Below are 21,043 nucleotides of genomic sequence, written 5' to 3' on the forward strand. Positions count from 1 at the left end.
CTGGTTTCTAGTCCCCTGGCTTCTCCTGTCAGCCAGGCCTTTCCCAGTGTGATACCTCTCAGCAGTTCAAACTACACTCTGGGCCTGCAGTTTCCTGGAAGTGGAGCATGGCTATTGGGAACCGGCCCCTATTGTTTTGATTCCCTCCGCTAGCCCCTCCTCCGAGCAGTGGCGAGACAGTTTCGTTTTCGCCGCTGGTGGGAGGGGGGAGTTGGAGGTCAGATGCCTTTACCCTTCCCCCATGCCTCTATTCACGCTCACTCTGTTAATCATGCCCCTGGAAAGCCGGGGAAAGATTTTATGCGATTTCCCCGCTGTATGGAGGATGGTCTAGATGCCACAGAACTGTTCTATTGCTGAATGAGCTGGGATCTGTCGAAACTGGCGATGGTGACGTCAGCTCTCCAAGATGGTGGCCGCTGGCTTCCTCGGTGGGCTGACCGGTGTGGAGGACAAAACTGGACCGCTTCCTTCCCCCATCTCAAACCCAGAAATCAGCCCGGAGCACAGTGAAGGCACAGCCGTCAGGAGCCCACAGAATCTGCAGTGCTGTTTCTCTGCATTGCTAGGTCGCCGTTTCTAGGGACTCCATTTCCTGGCACACCGCAGTCTCTAGCAGCGGGGTGGGCTGCTGAATAAACAGATTGAATCTCCAGGTGGACAAATCACTAGCGGTTGAGCCCCAGTAACCGATCCTCTGGTGATGGAAATCCTTCCTCTAGGTTTCGGTGCACCCCAATTTTAGATTTTGGCCGTTCTAACTCGTCATTCACCTGCGCAGTGATGCGGTACATGGGGGTGATGCACTCCATTCGCCGCCATCTTCCCTCTTAGGTGTTCAATTTTCCACACCAGGAACAGCACTCGGACATGACTTTCAACACCAGTATCATCTCTGGTCTCAGTAGAACCAGGAATTAAACCCCAAATCCTGCTCTTTACTTTGTGATATGTTTTATCTTTGTACTTTCTTTGATCATATATTAGATGCCTGCTACTTAAAGACATGGCTATTTAAAGGGAAATATTCCTGACAGATGCAACCCCTATTCAAAACCACTGAAATGGACAAAAACCATGCTCAAAACCCTACATACTCCTCATTAGTTGTCCTGACAACCTATTCTTTTATCATTTATGTTGAATAGAACGATAAGATGCTTAAGTGTGTAAAAGGCAGAGGTCAAATGACAAAGAAATGTCAGTGAGTCAGAGAAGGGTTCAGATGGAAAGGAGGAATGGTGTGGATACTGAAGACAGAAGAGCTTCTTGGCTGCCCCTCCACAGCTCACAAGGCTGGAACTATCGCATCAGGCTGAGACTTAGCTTTGTGGGGCATGCAGCTTGGATCCAATGTAATCAAAACTAGCCTACATCTAATACTTACATTATGCCAGGCACACTTTTGAGTGCTTTCTATGAATTAACTCAGTTAATGCCCACAAAAATCTCATTTTACCTATTAGAAAATTGAAGCAGATTTAGGCTATGATTTCTGCTTTACTGATGAAGAAACTGGGGCACAAAGAAATTGAGTGAATTGCCCAAGGTCAAGATAACAAATAGTGGAGCTGGAATTTAAACTTAGGATTCTAGCTCCAGAACTATATTCTCACACATCATGATATACTGTCTCTCCTAATATGTTATCAGTATTTTTTCAGAAAACATTTACTTTAGGTATATATGTGTGTGCACGTGCTTCTGTTTGTTCTGAGATGCAATGTAAAATGTATTCATTTGGGTGAGTCACTGACAAAAACATCTAAAAAGTGTTACTCTACACATAGCTTTGCTGAATGGAACACTTTCAACCTTACTAGAGACAATGCAAAAAGTGCTCTTTAACACAACTGTTCCAAATTACATTCCTGCCAGCAGTATAAGATAATTACAGATGTTCTTTCTCACTCTAAATTTAATAGTCAGACTTTTATTGTACTGCCAATCCAGTAGATGTGGAATCATATCGTATGATTTTCAATTGCATTGTTTTCTGATTTTTATTATATATATTTATACAATTTTTGCTATTCAGGGTTTGCCCACTGTGAATCATCTGATATTATTCCTTACTTGTGTGTGTGTTATATAATTTTTTATAATAACAATGTGTACAATACAATCTTCACAACAACTCTCTGAAGAAGTCAGCTATATAGGTGAAGAAGGCTGGGAGAAACCTTGCTGAAAGTCACCCAGCTAATGGTTTGTTGAGCTAATATTTGAGTCCAGATCTAGAGGCACCCTAAACCCCTGGCTATTGTTTTACAGTATATGTCAGGGCCTAAGATCAATTTAAAAAAGAGAAAGGAAAAAATAGTTTCAAACATGTAACCATAAGTCATGTGTCTAATTAGATTTTATACAATTAGCATAGAATATTTCCTTATGTCCTCACAACCATCTGTGAGGTAAAATGGATTTTCTCCATTTTATAGGTGAGGAGACTCACTCCCCAAAGAAGCCAAGAAAATTGCCTTGGAAAGGTGAAATTACTGCTGATTAGAGATAGGCTTACAGCCAAGCACAGTTCTATCGAATTTCAAAAGCCTATGCTTGCAGGATCCAAGATGGAAGGCCAGAGGTAGGCAGCATTCTGTGTCGCTCTGTGACCTGGGACTCAAGTAGTGAGAATCCTGCTTCTCTATAAGCGATATTCCTGCTCCTGTGCAGGAATCACGTCACTGTGCCTGAGTAAAGCTCCAGCCTTCAGCATCAGAGTAGGTCTCCCAACTACTCACCCAAGCAGGACTACCGGGTGCTCAGGTGCCCGATTGGAACCACTGGAAGCAGCACCTGCGCAGAACCTTCAGCCACCCACCTGAGGAGGAATCACAGACACTGCTCCCACACAAGAGTCATGGCAGCTTCTCACATGCAGGATCTCCAGCTGCCATTCCCAAGTAGACACCCATCTACCAACGTGGGGCTCCTCTGGTCACCGACATCTTGGGACTTTACAGTAGCGCAGATAGGACCCTATAAGCAGTCGCCTGCCTGCACCTGAGAACATCACACAGGCTCTGAAGCCAGCCAGCAGCCACACACTGCATGCCACAGGACTCCTCTGAACTTGTCCAATACCATCGCAAGGCTCCCCCCACCCTGACCAGACACCCCACCGCTGAAAGCAGGCACCTCCATCTTGGGCCACCTTCATCACCGTCTTCAGTGGGGGCAACTCCAAGTTTGAAACTCCAGATGGATAGGTACCCAGTTTCTAACTGCCCCTTCTCCCCAGCAGCCACTAGCCCAGCACAGTGATGCCCCAGATACCTTCACCATCCTGAGGGCAGAGATACCAGCTAACAACAGATGACCCCACCTATTAGATGAGAAGGGAAGCAGGAAAGTTACTGATCTCCAACCAAATCAATCCATGTTTCTGCCCTAAATTTTTTTCTCCCTCTATTCTCCCACCCTCACATCCCCAACATATGTGAAACCAAGTACTTTGCATGAATTAGGATTATGAGGACTGGGACATCTGAATAGTATATTACAGTTGTGTTGTATATTATTGTTTGTTTGTTTGTTGTCCCTTCTTTCTTTTTTTCCCACCAATTTCTACTATTTTAGACTTTTTTATTTTTCTTAATACATATGTGTGTTTGTTTTCAGTACTCTACTGTCTTCCCACTTACTTATCCACCCCAAATTACTTCCTCTCTCTTCTCCTGCTACTAATCTTCCTCTTTAGATTTCTCTTCCACACTTCCTAACATATAGCAATTCTATATTCTCACCTCCTCTTTGCTCAGCACATCATCCTACTCCTCACCCCCTGGTTCTTTGTCCACCATCAGAAACTGTAAACCCTTTTACAAGCCTACTGAGTATATTGTAGATAATAATTGAATTCACCATTTCTGTAGGTTGTGACCAAATTGTAAAAGTCTTAATAGCAAACATTTGTTTTTAGGGTGTGTATTGTTTATACTGTGATCTGTTAACATTGTCCTTCACCTCAAAGGAGAGGTATTGAAACCCTACAGGGGAATTGGAGGAGGGGCAGAGCAGAGCCGCTGCCCCGCCACCCGCGCCTACAAGGTAGGCAGACCTGCAACTGACCAGCAAAACAGGCCAAGCGGCCTGCCTGCATGGTAGGCACGTCACCCCAATTGGAGGAGGGGCAGAGCAGAGCCACCGCCCGCCGCCCGCGCCTGCAAGGTACGCAGACCTGCAACCTGGAGAACAGGCCCAGAAGCCCGCCAGCGTGGTAGACAGATCACCACTATTGGAGGAGGGGCCCATCCATTGCCCGCAAGGTAGGCAGACCACGTGACCTGGAGAAGGGGCCCAGCGGCCTGCCGGCATGATAGACAGATCACCCCAATTGGAGGAGGAGCACAGCCACCGCCCACCCCTGCAAGGGAGACTTTGCAACTATACAAGACCAATATAAATATATAGGGGGAAAATTCAATAACACAACAGTTTCACCAAGCAGAAAGAAACGCGAGCAGTATGAAAACACAAGGAAAGAAAGGACCACAAGCAATGCAGGTCAACTCAACTTTAGAAGAGGTAATAGCTGCAGCAGATGGAATGTCAGATAAAGAATTTAGGACTTACATGCTTCAGATGATCTGGAGTCTCAAGGAAGACATTAGACAGCAAAATCAGACAATGAAAGATCACTTCAACAATGAATTACATAAACAAATCCAAGAAGCAAAGGATCAACTATACAGGGAGATAGAGGTTATAAAAAACAAACAAACAGAAATCCTAGAAATGCAGGAAGCAATAAACCAACTTAAAAACTCAAATGAGAATACTACCAGCAGAATAGAACACTTAGAAGATAGAACATCAGACAATGAACACAAAGTATTTCAACTTCAAAAAAACATAGACAGCTCAGCGAGACTCTTAACAAATGATGAGCAGAACATCAAAGAAATATGGGATAACATAAACAGACCAAACTTAAGAGTCATTGGGATACAGGAAGGTATAGAGGTCCAAACTAAAGGAATGAGCAATCTGTTCAATGAAATAATACGAGAAAACTTCCCAGACTTGAAGAATGAGACAGAATCCCAAATCCTAGAAGCCTACAGGACGCCGAACATGCAAAATCATAAGAGATCCACACCTAGACACATTATAATGAAGATGCCCAATATACAGAATAAGGAGAAAATTTTAAAAGCTTCAAGAGAAAGGAAGCAGATTACATTTAGGGGTAAGCCAATCAGGATAACAGCTGATCTTTCAACACAGACTCTGAAAGCTAGAAGATCCTGGAACAACATATTTCAAACGATGAAAGAAAATGGGTTCCAACCAAGAATTGTGTATCCAGCGAAATTAAGCTTCAGGATGGAAGATGAAATTAAAACCTTCCACGATAAACAAAAGTTAAAAGAATTTGCAGCTAGAAAATCATCTCTTCAAAACATCCTCGGCAAAACATTACAGGAAGAGGAAATGGAAAATAACAATGAAAACCAACAGTGGGAGGTACTACAGTAAAGGGAAAAATAATCAAAGAGGAAAAACAAACCATGTTAAGTAACATAAATAAACAAATATGGCTGGAAGAACAATCCATAACTCAATAATAACCCTAAATGTTAATGGCTTAAACTCACCAATTAAGAGACACAGGCTAGAAGAATGGATCAAAAAAAAAAAGATCCAACAATATGCTGCCTACCGGAGACGCATTTGATAGGAAAAGACATACATAGGCAGAAGGTGAAAGGTTGGGAAAAATCATATCACTCATATGGACTTCGGAAACAAGCAGGAGTGTCCATACTCATATCAAATAAAATAGATTTCAAGCCAAAGTTAATCAAAAGGGATAAAGAGGGACATTACATACTGCTCAAGGGAACCATACACCAACAAGACATAACAATCATAAATATACATGCTCCAAACAATGGTTCATCAAACAAACTCTTCTCAAGTTCAAGAGTCTAATAGACCACCACACAATAATCATGGGAGACCAACACACCTCTCTCGCCACTGGACAGATCTTCCAAACAAAAGTTGAATAAAGAAACTATAAAACTCAATAATACAATTAATAACCTAGACTTAATTGACATATATAGAATATACTACCCAACATCAAGCAGTTACACTTTTTTCTCAGCAGCACATGGATCCTTCTCAAAAACAGATCATATATTATGTCACAGGGCAACTCTTAGACATTATAAAGGAGTAGAGATAATACCATGCATCTTATCTGATCATAATGGAATGAAACTGGAAATCAACAATAAAAGTAGGAAGGAAAAATCATGCATCAATTGGAGAATGAACAATAGGTTACTGAATGATCAATGGGTTATAGAAGACATCAAGGAGGAAATTTAAAAATTCTTGGAGATAAATGAAAACACAGACACAACATATCGGAATCTATGGGACACAATGAAAGCAGTTCTAAGAGGAAAATTCATTGCCTGGAGTTCATTCCTTCAAAAAAGGAAAAACCAACAAATAAATAATCTCACACTTCATCTCAAAATCCTAGAAAAAAAGAGAAAAACAACAGCAAAAGAAGTAGAAGGCAAGAAATAATTAAAATCAGAGCTGAAATTAATGAAATCGAAACAAAAGAAACAATTGAAAAAATTGACAAAACTAAAAGTTGGTTCTTTGAAAAAATAAATAAGATCGACAGACCCTTAGCCATGCTAACGAAGAGAAGAAGAGAGAGAACTCAAATTACTAGTATACGGGATGAAAAAGGCAATATCACAACAGACACTTCAGAAATACAGAAGATAATTAGAAATTATTTTGAATCCTTATACTCCAATAAAATAGAAGATAGTGAAGGCATCGATAAATTTCTTGAGTCATATGATCTACCCAGATTGAGTCAGGAGGATATAGACAACCTAAACAGACCAATATCAATTGAGGAAATAGAAGAAGCCATCAAAAGACTACCAACTAAGAAAAGCCCAGGACCAGATGGGTATACAGCAGAGTTTTACAAAACCTTTAAAGAAGAACTAATATCAATACTTTTCAAGCTATTTCAGGAAATAGAAAAAGAGGGAGAACTTCCAAATTCATTCCACGAGGCCAACATCACCCTGATTCCTAAACCAGACAAAGATACTTCAAAGAAAGAAAACTACAGACCAATATCTCTGATGAATCTAGATGCAAAAATCCTCAATAAAATTCTGGCGAATCGGATACAAAAACATATCAAAAAAATTGTGCACTGTGATCAAGTAGGATTCATCCCTGGGATGCAAGGCTGGTTCAATATACGGAAATCAATAAATGTTATTCACCACATCAATAGACTTAAAGATAAGAACCATATGATCATCTCAATAGATGCAGAAAAACCATTCGACAAAGTACAGCATCCTTTTATGTTCAAAACTCTAGAAAAACTAAGGATAACAGGAACATACCTCATTATTGTAAAAGCTATCTATGCTAAGCCTCAGGCTAGCATCATTCTGAATGGAGAAAAATTGAAGGCATTCCCTCTAAAATCTGGAACAAGACAGGGATGCCCTCTCTCACCACTTCTGTTCAACATAGTTCTCGAAACACTAGCCAGAGCAATTAGACAGATGAAAGAAATTAAAGGAATAAAAATAGGAAAAGAAGAACTTAAATTATCACTATTTGCAGTGACATGATTCTATACCTAGCAGACCCAAAAGGGTCTACAAAGAAACTATTAGAGCTAATAAATGAATTCAGCAAAGTGGCAGGATATAAAATCAACACGCATAAATCAAAGGCATTCCTGTATATCAGCGACAAATCCTCTGAAATGGAAATGAGGACAACCACTCCATTCACAATATCCTCAAAAAAAAAATAAAATACTTGGGAATCAACCTAACAAAAGAGGTGAAAGACTTATACAATGAAAACTACAGAACCCTAAAGAGAGAAATAGAAGAAGATCTTAGAAGATGGAAAAATATACCCTGTTCATGGATAGGCAGAACTAACATCATCAACATGGTGATATTACCCAAAGTTCTCTATAGGTTTAATGCAATGCCAATCAAAATCCCAACGGCATTTCTTGTAGAAATAGAGAAAACAATCATGAAATTCATGTGGAAAAATAAAAGACCCAGAATAGCAAAAACAACTATAAGCAGGAAGTGTGAATCAGGCGGTATAGCGATACCAGACTTCAAACTACACTACAGAGCAATAGTAACAAAAACAGCATGGTACTGGTACCAAAACAGGCAGGTGGACCAATGGTACAGAATAGAGGACACAGAAATCAATCCACAAAACTACAACTATCTTATATTTGATATATTTGCAATGGAGGAAGGATAGCATCTTCAACAAATGGTGCTGGGAAAACTGGAAATCCATATGCAACAAAATGAAACTGAATCCCTTTCTCTCACCATGCACAAAAGTTAATTCAAAATGGATCAAGGAGCTTGATATCAAATCAGAGACACGCCGTCTGATAGAAGAAAAAGTTGGCTACGATCTACATACGGTGGGGTCGGGCTCCAAATTCCTCAATAGGGCACCCATAGCACAAAAGTTAATAACTAGAATCAACAAATGGGACTTACTCAAACTAAAAAGTTTTTTTCTCAGCAAAAGAAACAATAAGAGAGGTAAATAGGGAACCTACATCCTGAGGAACAAATCTTTACTCCTCACACTTTAGATAGAGCCCTAATATCCAGAGTATACAAAGAAATCAAAAAATTAAACAATAAGATAACAAATAACCCAATCAACAAATGGGCCAAGGACCTGAACAGACACTTCTCAGAGGAGGACATACTGTCAATCAACAAGTACAGGAAAAAATGCTCACCATCTCTAGCAGTCAGAGAAATGCAAATCAAAACCACCCTAAGATACCATCTCACTCCAGTAAGATTGGCAGCCATTATGAAGTCAAACAACAACAAGTGCTGGCGAGGATGTGGGGAAAAGGGTACTCTTGTACATTGCTGGTGGGACTGCAAATTGGTGTGGCCAATTTGGAAAACAGTATGGAGATTTCTTGGAAAGCTGGGAATGGAACCACCATTTGACCCAGCTATTCCCCTTCTTGGTCTATTCCCTAAAGACCTAAAAAGAGCATACTACTACATCAATGTTCATAGCAGCACAATTCACAATAGCAAGACTGTGGAACCAACCTAGATGCCCTTCAATAGATGAATGGATAAAAAAAATGTGGCATTTATACACAATGGAGTATTACTCTGCATTAAAAAATGACAAAATCATAGAATTTGCAGGGAAATGGATGGCATTAGAGCAGATTATGCTAAGTGAAGCTAGCCAATCCCTAAAAAACAAATGCCAAATGTCTTCTTTGATATAAGGAGAGTAACTAAGAACAGAGTAGGGATGAAGAGCAGGGGAAGAAGATTAACATTAAACAGGGATGAGAGGTGGGAGGGAAAGGGAGAGAGAAGGGAAATTGCATGGAAATGGAAGGAGACCTTCAGGGTTATACAAAATTACATACAAGAGGAAGTGAGGGGAAAGGGAAAAAACAAGGGGGCGAAATGAATTACAGTAGATGGGGTAGAGAGAGAAGAGGGGAGGGGGGGAGGGGGGATAGTAGAGGATAAGAAAGGCAGCAGAATACAACAGACACTAGTATGGCAATATGTAAATCAGTGGATGTGTAACCGATGTGATTCTGCAATCTGTATACGGGGTAAAAATGGGAGTTCATAACCCACTTGAATCAAAATGTGAAATATGATATAGCAAGAACTATGTAATGTTTTGAACAACCAACAATAAAAATTATAAAAAAAAAAAAAAAAGAAACCCTACAGGGGCACTATAAGCCTATAGGGTAAAAACGGTAACACCTCAGATCCACCGTGCTAGAAGGGAAGACATACAAGCAATATGAAAAGACAAGGGAAGAATGTGCACAAACAAATCAAGATATCACATTATTAGAGTCCATGGACAGCACAGCAGAAGAAATGACAGAGGAGGCGTTCAGGATGTATATAATTAAAAGGTTCTGCAAATTGAGGATGATATAAGAAAAGAAATACAGGCAATGAAAGATCATTTTGGCAAAGAGCTACATAAATAAAAACAGGGAGCAAAATAGGAAGATAGAGGTTCTAAAAAACAGAAATCCTTGGAATGAAATAAACAATAAACCAAATTAAAATCTCAGTTGAAAGCATCACCAACAGATTAGACCACTTAGAAGACAAGACCTCAGACAATGAAGATAAAATATTTAATCTTGAAAAGAATATAGACCACACAGTGAAAATGGTAAGGAACTATGAGCAAAACATTCAAGAAATATGGGATAGCATAAAAAGACCAAATTAAGAGTTATTTGGATAGAGGAAAGCATAGAGTCCAAAACCAAAGGAATGAGCAACCTATTCAATGAAATAATATTAGAAAATTTTCCGAACATGAAGAATGAATTGGAAAACCAAATTCAAGAGGCTTACAGGACAACAAATATACAAAATTACAACAGATACACACCAAGTCACATTATAATGAAAATGCCTAATATATAGAATTAGGAGAGAATATTAAAAGCCATGAGAGAAAAGAATCAGATTACATATAGAGGGAAACCATTTAGATTATGTGCAGATTTTTCAACCCAGACTCTGAAACCTACAAATCCTGCAACCACATATATCAAGCTCTGAAAGAAAATGAATGCCAACCAACAATCTTATATCCATCAAAATTAAGCTTTAGACTTAATGATGAAATAAAAACCTTCTATGATAAACAGAAGTTAAAAGATTTTCAACTTGAAAGCCTGCACTACAGAAAATCCTCGGCAAAGTATCCCATGAAGAGGAATTGAAAAACAATAATGAAAATCAGCACAAGGAGGTATTACACTAAAGGAAAAGCTAATCAAAGGAGAATCCAAGTCAAGTTAAATACCAAAAATAGATAAACATGGTTGGGAATACAAATCATGTCTCAATAATAACCCTGAATGTTAATGGTCTAAACTCACCAATCAAAAGACATACACTGGCAGATTGGATTTTTGTAAAAAGACCCAAAAATATGCTGCCTCCAAGAGACTCCTCTCATCGAAAAAGACACCCACATACTGAAGGTGAAGTGTTGGGAAAAATCATACCACTCACATGGACTGCAGAAGCAAGCAGGGGTTTCCATCCTCATGTCAAATAAAGTACACTTCAAGCCAAAGTGAATCAAAAGGGATAAAGAAGGATATTGCATACTGCTTAAAGTAACCATTCACCAACAAGACATAACAGTAATAAATTTATATTCCCCAAACAATGGAGCGTCTTTGTTCATCAAACAAACTCTTCTCGAGTTCAAGAGTCAAATAGATGACCACACAATAATTCTGGGTGACTTTAACACACTTCTTTCACCACTGGATAGGTCTTCCAAACAAAATCTAAAAAAAAGAAACTATAGAGCTCAATAGTTCAATCAATAACTTAGACTTAACTGACATATATAAAAATATTTCTTTCTTCAATGAGCAAATACAATTTCTTCTCAGCACCACATGAATCCTTCTCTAAAATATATCATATAATATGCCACAAAGCAACTCTTAGCAAATATAAAAGAGTACAGATACTACCCTGCATTCTATTAGATGATATGGAATGAAGTTAGAAATCAATGATACAATTAAAATAAAACCTATTCCAACACCTGGAGACTAAATAATATGCTACTTAATGAACAATGGGTTGCAAAAGACATCAAGAAGGTGATCAAAAAATTATTAGAGGTGAATGAGAACACAGATACAACGTGTTGAAGTCTTTGGGACACTATGAAGGCAGTGGAAAAAGTAAATAAAATTGACAAACCTTTAGCCACGCTAATGAAGAAAAGGAGAGAGAAAACTCAAATTACTAACATACGTGATGAAAAAGGAAATATCACAATGGACACTACAAAAATACAGGAGATAATTAGCAATTAATTTGAAAACTTGTACTCCAATAAAATAGAAAATATCAAAGGCATTGACAAATTTCTAGAGTTATATGATTTGCCCAAATTGAAACATCATGATATACACAATTTAAACAAATCTATTTCAAGAAATGAAATAGCAGACGCCATCTGATCCTACCAAGAAAAGCCCAGGATGGGATGGATACACAGCTGAGTTCTCCAAGAACTTTAAAGAAGAACTAATACCAGTACTCTTCAATTTATTTCAGGAAATAGAAAAAGAGGGAGCACTTTCAAATTCATTCTCTGAGGCCAATATCAGCCTGATTCCAAAACCAGGCAAAGATACATCAAAGAGAGAAAATTTCAGATGAACATAGGTGCAAAAGTTCTCAATAAAATTCTGGCAAATCGAATACAAAAATGTATCAAAAAGGTAATGCACCACAATCGAAGTGGGGTTCATCCCAGGGATGCAAGGTTGGTTCCACATACGGAAGTCAATAGATGTAATTCATCACATCAATAGACTTAAAGATAAGAACCATATGATCATCTCAATAGATGCAGAAAAAGCATTTGACAAAATACAGCAGCCCTTCATGTTCAAAACACTAGAAAAACTAGAGATAACAGGAAAATATCTCAACATTGTAAAAGCTATCTATCCTAAGCCCCAGGCCAACATCATTCTAAAGGGAGAATGATTGAAAGCATTCCCTCTAAAAACTGGAACAAGTCAAAGATGCCAGAACTGCCATCTTGCAATAATATGCCAAAATGACAAATGCAAAGAGGAAGAGGAGAGGCACCTAAGGGATGGTGTTCTCTAGACCTTTTAGAAAATGCAGACTTGCCAGGTGCAGTGGCACATGCCTGTAATGCCAGCTGCTCAGGAGGCTGAGGCAGGAGGATCCTGAGTTCAAAGCCAGCCTCAGCAACAGCCAGGCCCTAAGCAACTCAGTGAGACCATGTCTCTAAATAAAATACAAAATAGGGCTGGCGATGTGGCTCAGTGGTCGAGTGCCCCTGAGTTCAATCCCTGGTACCAACCCCCAACCAATACAGTCTTGTTCCTTTAGCCACATACTTTATGTGACTTTAAAATAAAGGTGATATGGAAACATCAATAGATTTGGTGCTATTTGAAAAGGGATGCCCCACAAATGTTACCAAGGCAGAACTGGAAGTCTATAATGTTACCCAGAATGCTGTTAGCATTGTTACAAACAAACAAGGGCAAGATTTTTGCCAGAGAATTAATGTGTGTATTGAGCACGCCTAAAAGCCGAGATACCTTCCTGAAAGGCATCAAAGAAAATGAGGAGGAAAAGAAGGAAGCCAAAGAGTACCCGAGTTTAACTGAAATGCCAGCATGCTCCACCCACAGTAGCACACTTTGGGAGAAATAATGGGAAGAGGCTGAACTTCTGGAACCTATTCCCTATGAAGCATGGCATAATAGGTTTTAAAAAAATAAGACCTCTGGTCTTTAAAAAGAAAACAAAACCTCCATGCCTGGTGGCACATGCCTGTAATTCCAGTGGCTCAGTAGGCTGAGGCAGGAGGATCTCAAGTTTAGATCCAGCCTCAGTAACTAGTGAGGCCCTGTCTCAAAATAAAATGTCAAAAAGGACTGGGGATGTGGCTCAGTGGTTAAGCGGCCCAGGTTCATCCCCAGTATCAAAACAACAACAACAACAAATGACCACCCAGCCTCCACCATCAAAAAATATTTTAAAATCTCCAAACCAAAGTCTATGCTGTTCCATAATCATGTTGCCTGTCCATAGATATTCTTGTTTGGAGGTAAAGGCCTCCCAAAATCCAGGCCAGATTGATCAACTCTTAATGCCCAGTCTTGACCTCCCATTCTACCATTTCTCCAGAGCACCAACAAACTTGGGCAATGTCAAGTCTACTCCTACCATCTATCTGCAGAATCTTGGCCTGGGGCAGCCTTAACCACAGTCCCAGCCCTGGAGGATCCTATTAAATTGGTTAGAGTAGAAGAACTCCCACAGATTCATCATCCACTCCCTCAGGTTTCTCTGATGAAGTCCATTCAACACTTCTCATGGTAACCAGAAAATTCAAAGTTGGAGTTCTCAAATCACCTGCAAATTTAGAAAACAATCCAAAATCACTGGTAACACCTTGGACCCATTATGTCAGGATGGCTGGGGATGATACCAAACACCCAGAATAGTTAAAGCTCCCCTGGTGATTCCATTTTACAGTCAGGATTGAGAAACCCTGGGAAATCATCTTCTTTAAGCTCCAGCAGCCATGCTCACAGTGATTTGCACATTTGAGTAGCCATAGAAAATCCTCAGAAAAACTCACTCAACCTACTACCCCTAGAGAGTCCATATTTGAGTCTGGACCTGGGAGTCTGCATTCTTAACAGTCATCTCAGATATTTTCACTTTGAGTCAGCAGTAGGCCACATTTGGGAAATGCTGCCTTTAGAGGCATGGGAGTGAGATGGAAGCAGGAGGACTCTGGCCCTTTAAGGTCTGATTGAGGGATGGCATTTACAACAGCTGTGAGGCAGAGCAGGTCCCTACTCTTTTCTTTCTCCTTCTGGATGAGGTGAGAGAGGCGGTCCTGCTCGTTGACTTCGGCCTCTTAAAAAGAGAGTGGGAAGGGCATTCTGCCTTACCCACCTCCTCTTTCTGATCCTTTGATGCTGAGAGCTCAAGTTATAGGAGACCTACTTTGGCCTAGGAGGTCGTCTTGGGAAGCAATATAGGGCCTGCCTTTCTTTCATTCCTTGTCCCATCCTTGGTCCTAGAGGCTGGATGTGGTTACTTGAGTGAAACAAAGGGATAAGAGTGACACTTTGGGGGCTTGGTCTGGAACTCTTGGTCTGAACACTAAGCCTGTCAAGATGGTCTTTCCCAACACTCTTAGAATACTTCTTTGGGGACTGGTGCTCTCCCTGAAACATGGGGTCCAAATGGAAAAGCTAGACCATCCCTCTATCATCCCCCTGCCCATGGAATTCCCTACCTTGCCACAATATCACGAGCTGGTAGAAGAAGAACCACAAAATCAGCAGAGGGAGCCACAGCTTGGAGTATATCCTCTACAGTACATGCTGGAGTTGTACCAGCGTTCAGTTGATCCCAACGGACGTCCTAGGAAGAATCGCACCATCAGAGCCACCATGGTGAGACTGGTGAGGCCTTTGGCCCATGTAGCAAGGCCTAAAAGAGGTGAGTTCTAGTGTCCCCATTCTACCCTAGAGTTGGGAGAAGGGCAGAAGAGTGTAAAGAACAAGGAATCTGTGGGTTTACTGTCAGGCCTCACTGCCTGGTGCATGTAGGCATGGCTTCATTTCTTTTTCTTTTTGGTGCTAGAGATTGAACCCAGGGTGCTCTACAACCAAATCAGTCTCCAGCCATTTGGGGGGGGGGTGGTACTAGGAATTGAACTCGGGGGCACTCAACCACTGAGCCACATCCCCAGCCCTATTTTGTATTTTATTCAGAGACAAGGTCTCACAGTTTCTCAGCACCTTGCCATTGCTGGCATTGAACTTGCAATCCTCCTGCCTCAGCTTCCCTAACTGCTGGGTTTACAAGTGTGCACCACCATGCCCGGCCCCAGTCCTTTTCAATTAATTAATTTGTTTATTTATTAGTACTGAGGATTGAACCCAGGGGTGCTTAACCACTGAGCCACATCCCCAGCCCTTTTTCATGCTTTATTTAGAGACAGGGTCTTGCTGAGTTGCTTAGGGCCTTGCTAAGTTGCTGAAGCTGGCTTTGAACTTGCAGTCCTCCAGCCCCAGGCTGTGGAGCTGTACAATGACAGACATGCACTACCACACCTGGCTGATTTTTAAATTTTGAGAAAGGGTTTTACTAATTTGCTGAGGGTCTTGCTAAATGGCTGGGGCTGGCCTCAAACTTGTGATTCTCCTGCCTGTGCCTCTTGAGTCACTGGGATTACAGATATGTACCACCATGCCCTGGTTTTGAAAGGACAGCAAGCTCAGGAAACTTGGCTCCAAGCCTATTTTCCTTTAGGGACCCAGCTTAAGAACAGATTAGCTCAGGGCCTGCTGAAAAATCTTTTCCATTCCCCACAACGACTGAGTAATGTGTTAGCCACTTTCTTTCATAAAAATCTTATACCTTGTTATCTGTGAAAACTGTAATTGAGCTGCATTTTTGGAGGGCTGTTTATGTGGTGGTTTGCTCTTAGAAGGCAAGTAGTACAGGATGCTGTGTTGGGGAGACTTATAAGCCCTCAGAAAGGATGAGAAAAGCTAACACCTGAGGATATGCGAGCATCTGTGACAGTATTTAATTAATAAAAGCAAGTACCACTTGTAGTTGTGGGGCAATTGACAACTTTAGAGACAAGAAAACTATGGCATGGAGAGAGAAAGCAACTGGCAAATGTCAAACAATGGGTGGCAGAGATGGAGTTTGAGCTCAAGTCTGATTCTAAAATCTGTCTATAACTTTTTAAACCTTTAAGGGCAGTATCCCAACAGGCCAAGAAGTTCTCCTATTTGGGCCATGCTGCGACCTTGAGATTTTGGAAACAAATATGCTTTCAGATTTTCTTTGTCCCCATCTTGCTCAATTCTGCTTCGAACATCTGCATTAGACACTCTTCCAGGACAGCAGCAGGTGTACAGGGTTCTCCAGGGAATGTAGGCAGCCATCAACTTCAAGGAACTCTTGAGAACCTGATGAGATTAATCTGGGTTTTTTTTTTTCACTAGTCTCCAATGACAACGGACAGAATTCACACTCATCTTCCAAGTAAAACAACCAATACTCTCCTAGCTATCTCTTACCATGGGCTTTTTGTGTGTCGGGCATTGCAGAAGATACTGTACAAAACTACCACCCTTAATCCTTGCCATTACCAGATGAGGTTGGTTAATAAACATAATATTTTATAGATGAAGAAACTGAGGCTCAGTAACTTCACCAATGTCATGCAGCTAGTAATTGTTAGTCAGGAGTCAAATCTAGGCTCTCAGGTCCCAGAGCCTGTGCTTTTAATCAACATGATATGCTGAATTCCCAAGAGATTTTAATTGAACACTAGGCACTATATCTGGGTTGAGTATATGCAGGCAAATAACTACTTTCTTGATTTCTAGGAGGTTCTGGAATAATAGAATGGGTAGATAAATAATCACATAATGTTATAAGTGCTTAGAAGAGGATGAGCAATTGGGATCCCAGGACTCCAGAGAAGAAATGCTTCAGGCCTGGGGATATAGCACAGTTGGTAGAGTGCTTGCCTCACATGCACAAGGCTCTGGATTCAATCCCTAACACCACACACACACACACACACACACACACACACACACACACACAAATGGCTCACTATTTGGAGCAGAGAAAGGGAAGCAGAGAGAATGTTGGAAGGCCTCATTGAGAAGGTAATATTTAAGCTGGAACTTAGGAAAGGAGGAGTAAGGAGAAGATTACATTTTCAGAGAAGTTCATCCTGATTTAGGAAAGAGAAAATAACTTGGTGTGGGTGGAAATTCATTCAACAAATATTGTATTCAGCACCTACTGAGGGCTAAGCATGCAAATGTGATTAAGACAGGCAAAGCTACTGGCTTGGAGCACGTGTTCTGGTGGGGAGATAAACATGCAAACAGTTAAGTTGTAATTTGTGGCAAATGCTGGCAAATGCTATCAAATGATGAAGTAAGTTATGATTGAGAAAAGCAATGAAGTCATCTCTTTCCGTGGGGTTATGTGAAGGTATCTTTGAAGAGGTAACGTTTGAGCTGAGGTCTGTTAAGAAGAGAGACATGAGAAGAGTGGAGAGACACCTGACTTAGGTTTAAGGAACAACATGTGCAAAGGCCTAGAGGGAAGAATTCCCAAAAGAATTTAATTGAGCACTAGGCACTATATCTGGGTTGAGTATATGTGGGCAAATAACTACTTCCCTGATTTCTAGGAGGTTCTGGCTAGAGTCTAGAGAGCACTGCAGAGAATGGCAGGATATGAGGCTGGTGAGAGGTGGGGTCTCAGTGGCCCTGAGGAGGGCCCCAGATTCCTTTCCTAACTGCAGCACAAAGCAGATCAAGTCAAGTTTGTACTAATGCTGTGAGGCTGAAAAGGAGGATGCCTACAATTAGGCATATATCCCAGCCGACTATGAAGCATACTGGTATCTTAGAGACTCTGGAAAGGATCCAGAAGCAGATGACAGATTCAGTCACACGGGATGTATGAGTCCTTCCTTTCCCTGAAAAGTTCTGAACAGACCCTTCCTGGCTCTGATCCTCAGCAACCCCACCCTGCTTCAGGAAACAGGTGAGGTCAAGGTCTGAAAGGAAAGGGCAGTTCCTCACTAGACAGCCTGCTAGAGGTTTGGGTTGAGTTCCTTTTCAGGCAGGGTGGGCCTCTAGGAAAGATTATTGTAAGAAGGGAGTGTGGAATATGGCAATTTGTAAATCAATGGATGTGTAACTGATGTGATTCTGCAATCTGTGTATGGGGTGAAGGTGGGAGTTCATAACCCACTTGAATCAAAGTGTGGAATATGATATGTCAAGAAATTTGTAATGTTTTGAACAACCCACAATAAAAAATTAAAAAATAAAAAAAAATATAAAAAATAAAAAATAAAAAAAAAAAAGAAGGGAGTGTGGAATAACATAAGAAAGCAAACACAGGCCTGGCTTGGGCCTGTGTGCATGATGGCTAGTGAGTGCCCCAATCCTGAGGGTGTGTTAAGCATGAGTTAGAATACAAACTTTTAGAAGTATTCTGGAACATCAAAATATTAAAGAGTTCTCTTTAATCCCCAGCACTGTTACAATCCCAGGCTTGTGGATTCAGTGGAGGAGCAAGGTTAGATGAATAATATATAAATTAATGTGGAAATACTAAGATGTTTGTAAGGAGAGAGAAGACCTTTTCCTGAGATGACTGGTTTTGTAGTCTGCTCTTGACCTTTACCAGGAGGGGGAGGAGCACAAGTTGGGAACTCTGCAGGCCCAGCCTTCCAACCCTTTGGCCACTGGGTGTCAGCACAACAGTTTGGATTAAATCTCTCAATTGCTAAGGGGCATGTAGTTTTTAGTAGATTTGCCAGCAAACAAAATATTGGTGATCAAGGCCTTGTTGAGATGGTATTTAGAGAAGTGAGGGTAAAAAGAATGGGGAAAATGGAGAGCCATTTCTATAAAGGAATGGAAAAGGGAGAGATGGGGATTTAAAGGAGAAATGGCCAAAAGATACTTAAGCAATTTAAAAAAAAACTACTTGTCGTTGTAAATGGACAGAATGCCTTTATCTTATTTATTTTTATGTGGTGCTGAGGTTCAAACCCAGTGCCTCTCACGTGCTAGGCAAACACTCTGCCACTGAGCTACAGCCCCAGCCCAAGAAACAATTCTTGAAGTTGTTGAAAGACAGAAACAGCAACAATACCTGTCCCCACTAGTGATATAATTATTCTATGGTGCCTTGGTCCTGGATTTAAAACAATGACAGAATAGCACCCAATATTGAATTGTTGCCCCAAACCTGCATCTGTATAGTGATGTGAAATAAGGACTCCTTTTAAAATATTTTAAACTTTTTTATTATCTTTAGTTACACATGACAGTAGACTATGTTTTGGCAGAATATACATACATGAAGTATAACTTATTCTATTTAGGATCCCACTCTTGTGTGGAGTTTCCTGGTCATGTGTACAAATACAAGGCTAGGAAAGTTAGGGCCAAGTTTCTACTGTCTTTCCTATCCCGCCCTCCCTTCCTTCCCCTTTGTTGAATCCAATGGATTTCTATTGTTCCCCTCCCCAACCTCCCCGTGGGTTAGCAATCAGAGCCAATCCCAAGAAACGAAAGACCACATGTTCTCTCTGAAATAAGGACCTTTAATCCACGTATGTTTCAACATGTCTTTTAGTCACCTTTAGTAGTCAATAATATAATTGACTCTTCTATGCTTGAGTTTTTCCCCTGAGTCTAGAACTGTAAAGCGATCTAAAAGTGAGACAAAATTACTTTCTTTAGTGTTTTAATTTGTATTGGTGCACTATAGTTATACATAATAGATTCATCATGACACATTTTACATGGACATGACATAATTTGATCAATTTCATTCACAGTACTTCCTTTTCCCTTACCTCCTCCCTCCCCTGACCAACTTCTTGGCCACTGGTACAGTTTCTTTTCTTAATGGCAACCAGCTTGAGTTCACATTTTAACTTTACCATATACTGGCTATGTGTCCTTCATGGTTTTGGTTTCTGTGGTGCTGGGATTGAACCCAGGGCCTTACATATGCTAAGCAAAAGTGCTCTCACCACCTAGATACATCCAGCACTTGGGTGTGTGTCCTTTGACATAGCTTCTGTGAGCCTCAATTTCCTTGTCTGCAAAATGGGAATAATAAGTATCTCATAAGACCATTGAGGATTCAAGAGTTTGATAAATATAAAGCATCTTATACATTCATAAGTGTTCAACAAATGATAGATATTATTACCTTGAGTTAATTTCAGGGCTGATTACAGCTGTGTTTCTCTTGAACAGTTTTGTAAAGGATTTTCAGGCTCAATATCCAGGCAAGACACTAATCCCCTGACCCTGTTCTGTCTTATGTGTTCAGGTTCCTGGCATATGCAAACCCTGGACTTTCCTCTCGGACCAAAGCAGGAAGTATACCAACTAGTCAGAGCCACTGTGGTTTATCATCAACAACTCCACCTAGCTCACTTTAATTTATCCTGCCATGTGGAGCCCTGGGCCCCACAAAGCCCAACCAACCACTTTCCTTCAGGAAGAAATTCCTCAAAGCCTTCTCTGATGTCTAAAGCCTGGACAGAGATGGACATCACACAACACATTCTGCAGACACTCTGGAATCACAAGCGTCACAGGGTCCTAAGACTTCACTTTATGTGTCGGCAGCAAAAAGGTAGCATGGTTCCTGGGATCCAATGGAATGGCACTTCACCTTTGGACACTGCCTTTGTGCTACTCTATTTTAATGACACTCATAAAAGTGGCCAGAAGGCTAAACTTCCCAGTGGACTAGAGGAAATATTAGAAGGGGGATCTTCTCTTTTAAGGAGGGTCCGGCAAGCAGGCAGCATCCTGCCT

General features: G+C 40.7%; 1 protein-coding gene across 1 annotated transcript in view; it reads left to right on the forward strand.

Moving 5' to 3' along the window:
• The first annotated feature begins 14,812 nt into the window (after window positions 1-14,812).
• Window positions 14,813-21,043, forward strand: part of LOC139703128 (bone morphogenetic protein 15-like) — a 13,700-nt gene continuing 7,469 nt past the window's right edge. The window contains exons 1-2 of the mRNA XM_071606068.1: window positions 14,813-15,140; window positions 20,550-21,039. Of these exons, the coding sequence (XP_071462169.1) occupies window positions 14,813-15,140; window positions 20,550-21,039 (818 nt within the window). The remainder of the gene's footprint in view (window positions 15,141-20,549; window positions 21,040-21,043) is intronic.

Source organism: Marmota flaviventris, chromosome X (assembly GCF_047511675.1).
Source record: "Marmota flaviventris isolate mMarFla1 chromosome X, mMarFla1.hap1, whole genome shotgun sequence".
Classification (NCBI taxonomy): Eukaryota; Metazoa; Chordata; class Mammalia; order Rodentia; family Sciuridae; genus Marmota; species Marmota flaviventris.